General features: G+C 33.2%; 1 protein-coding gene across 1 annotated transcript in view; it reads right to left on the reverse strand.

The window, feature by feature from the left end:
* Positions 1 to 1,019: 1,019 nt before the first annotated feature.
* The window catches only part of LOC112139625 (cyclin-dependent-like kinase 5), a gene marked incomplete at its 3' end in the record, with an annotated part of 3,784 nt that continues 2,183 nt past the window's right edge, over positions 1,020 to 2,620 (reverse strand). The window contains 7 exon segments of the mRNA XM_024262465.2: positions 1,020 to 1,094; positions 1,203 to 1,298; positions 1,400 to 1,456; positions 1,525 to 1,556; positions 1,559 to 1,584; positions 1,663 to 1,730; positions 1,801 to 1,889. Of these exon segments, the coding sequence (XP_024118233.1) occupies positions 1,020 to 1,094; positions 1,203 to 1,298; positions 1,400 to 1,456; positions 1,525 to 1,556; positions 1,559 to 1,584; positions 1,663 to 1,730; positions 1,801 to 1,889 (443 nt within the window).

Raw genomic sequence — 2,620 nt, forward strand, 5'->3', positions numbered from 1 at the left:
ACGGATTTAAACAAAGTCCAACTAAAACATTTTGAAAGATTTGTGATCGCCATACCACAAATAAAATTATCTGAGGTCAGTAAGGACAACAAAAATATATATTCAAGGATTATTAGGAAGCTATTTGGGTTTTTTAACAAATTGAAGCATTTGAGGTGCCTCATTATGCTTAAAAAAACAAAGTACTTTTGATTTATTTTTAGGCTGTTAGATATACATTTCTGGGAAAGATTCACCACAAAGTGAAAAATAAACTGTTTTCTTACTCATATTGTCATTTTTGCTGCTTTGAGATGATCCTTTCTGACACAGGAAGTCTTTTATTTTGAAAGGATGTCATCGGAACCTTTGTCAAAAGTTATAAGCTATTTCATATTTTGAAAAAGTATTTTTTATTGATTTTTTTATGCTAAAAGAAATAGTTAATTTATATTTATCATAATAGTAACGATACCATAAAAATTCACAACTTTTCTTTTACTAAACAATCACATACTTGACCTTTTTAACAACTGATCTTATGGGAATCACTTTAAAACTTTGAAAATATATAGAAAAACATTTGCAGACTATTAGATGTAACTGTAAATCAGGGATTATTAAGAACAAATATCCATGTGAAAACAGTCGGAACAATCTTGATGCATTTTTTAAGGATCAGTCTGATACGATGAACTCAAATTATGCAAATATTGGTCGACACTGAGAAAAAAATTGGTTAAATTCGAATTTGGTATGAAATTTTTTTTTTTTCCACAAAAATCACACAGTTTTGCTTTTCTCTCGTTTCATTTTTGGTCTGACTGAATGATGCAGAAAACTTAAACTCGGTCAAAAACAACCAAAACCTCTAATTGAACAACAGAGTCAATTTTTCTAAAAGTTAAAATTGGTAGTGAAATTACTCCTCTTAGGATTATCAAAAAAAAATAGCCACGACATATCTGCATATTCAGGTTCTACACTTTTTAACAGAAATGTTCACTTATTAGTTTCTGGTTCCATGATGTACAACCAACCTCAGCAGAGTAACACCTCACTGGAATACCAAAAGCTCGGGCCAGCCCAAAGTCAGGAAGCTTCAATTCTTCGTTCTACAAAAGCAGAGGAAAAAAATGCATTATTTTTTGTTTTTTTTGTTTCAGTCTAACAGTACACAAATCATTTATTTACACAAATTCAAGAGCAAAGTAAACACTCACTCTGTTGATGAGGAGATTCTGAGGCTTCAGGTCTCTATGAAGGACATTTCGGCTGGGACAGAAAGCTAGGCCTTTCAACAGCTGGTACATGAATGACTGTACACAAAAACAAACGTATATTTATTGTTCTACATATGCACAATGTTATTATAGAAAGATCTGTGATCTTCACTAGAATGATTCATTCGATCTCTAACCTTCACAGTTTCAGGATCTAGATCCCCATTGCAGCTGTCAAAATATTTCTTCAAATCCTGCAACGAATTTGAAACATTAGATTTGAAACGGAGCAAAAAAAAAAGGATGATAAAGAGTAACTCACCTGATCACAATACTCAAAGACCAGGGTTAGATTTTGTGACTGTGCAACACATCGTGTAATCTAATGAATGAACAAAGTGATGTTATTGTCATTACACTACATGCTAATTCAACTTTATTAGTTTGACAGTGAACTGACCTGACGATGTTTTTATGCTTTAGTTCCTTCAAAAGACAGATTTCCCTCAAAGCAGAACTCGGTACCCCCTAAATTAAAAAAGATTTGTTAGTGCTAGCATGCTAAAGGAGCATCTGTCATCCAACTGTGTTTACAAACCTCATCGTCGTCGTCTAGTCTGACTCTTTTTAAAGCCACAATTTCGTGGGTTTCTCTGTTTTTAGCTTTGAAAACAGTCCCATAAGTACCTAAAACAAAATCACAGTTTTACAGTTTTAATCTGGTAAAGTTTCCGATGAATGACACAAAAGAGCTAAGCTATTCATTTATTTCAGACGTTTCAACACCTGAAAATGTAGCAACAAAACAGTTTTAAATCCATTCAAAAATAATACAAATAAAAATCTGTTTAATTAATCGTGTGATAATAAGCGTATTAATTTCATAAAACAGATTATATTATAAACATTAATCGCTATGCTAGCGTTAGCTAAAACAAGCTAGCGCTAATTTTTAGCTATTCATTAGGGCTGTAACGCGTTTACGGTTACTTGGCTATTCGCGATCTGCTCCCAAAATTTCGAGTACGGATATTTGCGACGTCCAAGATCGCTGATTCGCGATCTTTATTGATGTAGTTAATTGTAGCAAAAGATGATTAAAATATCAATTGGGGACGATGTATTTTTGCTCTGAAATGAAGATTAATGTCGGAGTTTAAGTGGGTTTATGTTTAAGTTTACGAACTAAAATAAAGTCCGAAAGAGCCGCCGTACTTCCACCGGAAGTAAACACATCTTCGTGACGGTGAAGCTTCTGGTTTTCAAAGTAAAACTAGCGAGAGCTTTTTTCTGTTCAAAAACTGAGACTGAAGTTCCGCTCACAGACGTGACTTCTGAAAAAATGAATAAGCTTTAACATCGGAGCTTTAGCTCCAGTGTTTACATTATTTTGGTTATGATAACTCTTCAACATTTGA

The sequence above is a fragment of the Oryzias melastigma genome, unplaced genomic scaffold, assembly GCF_002922805.2.
Source record: "Oryzias melastigma strain HK-1 unplaced genomic scaffold, ASM292280v2 sc01725, whole genome shotgun sequence".
In the NCBI taxonomy this organism is placed as follows: domain Eukaryota; kingdom Metazoa; phylum Chordata; class Actinopteri; order Beloniformes; family Adrianichthyidae; genus Oryzias; species Oryzias melastigma.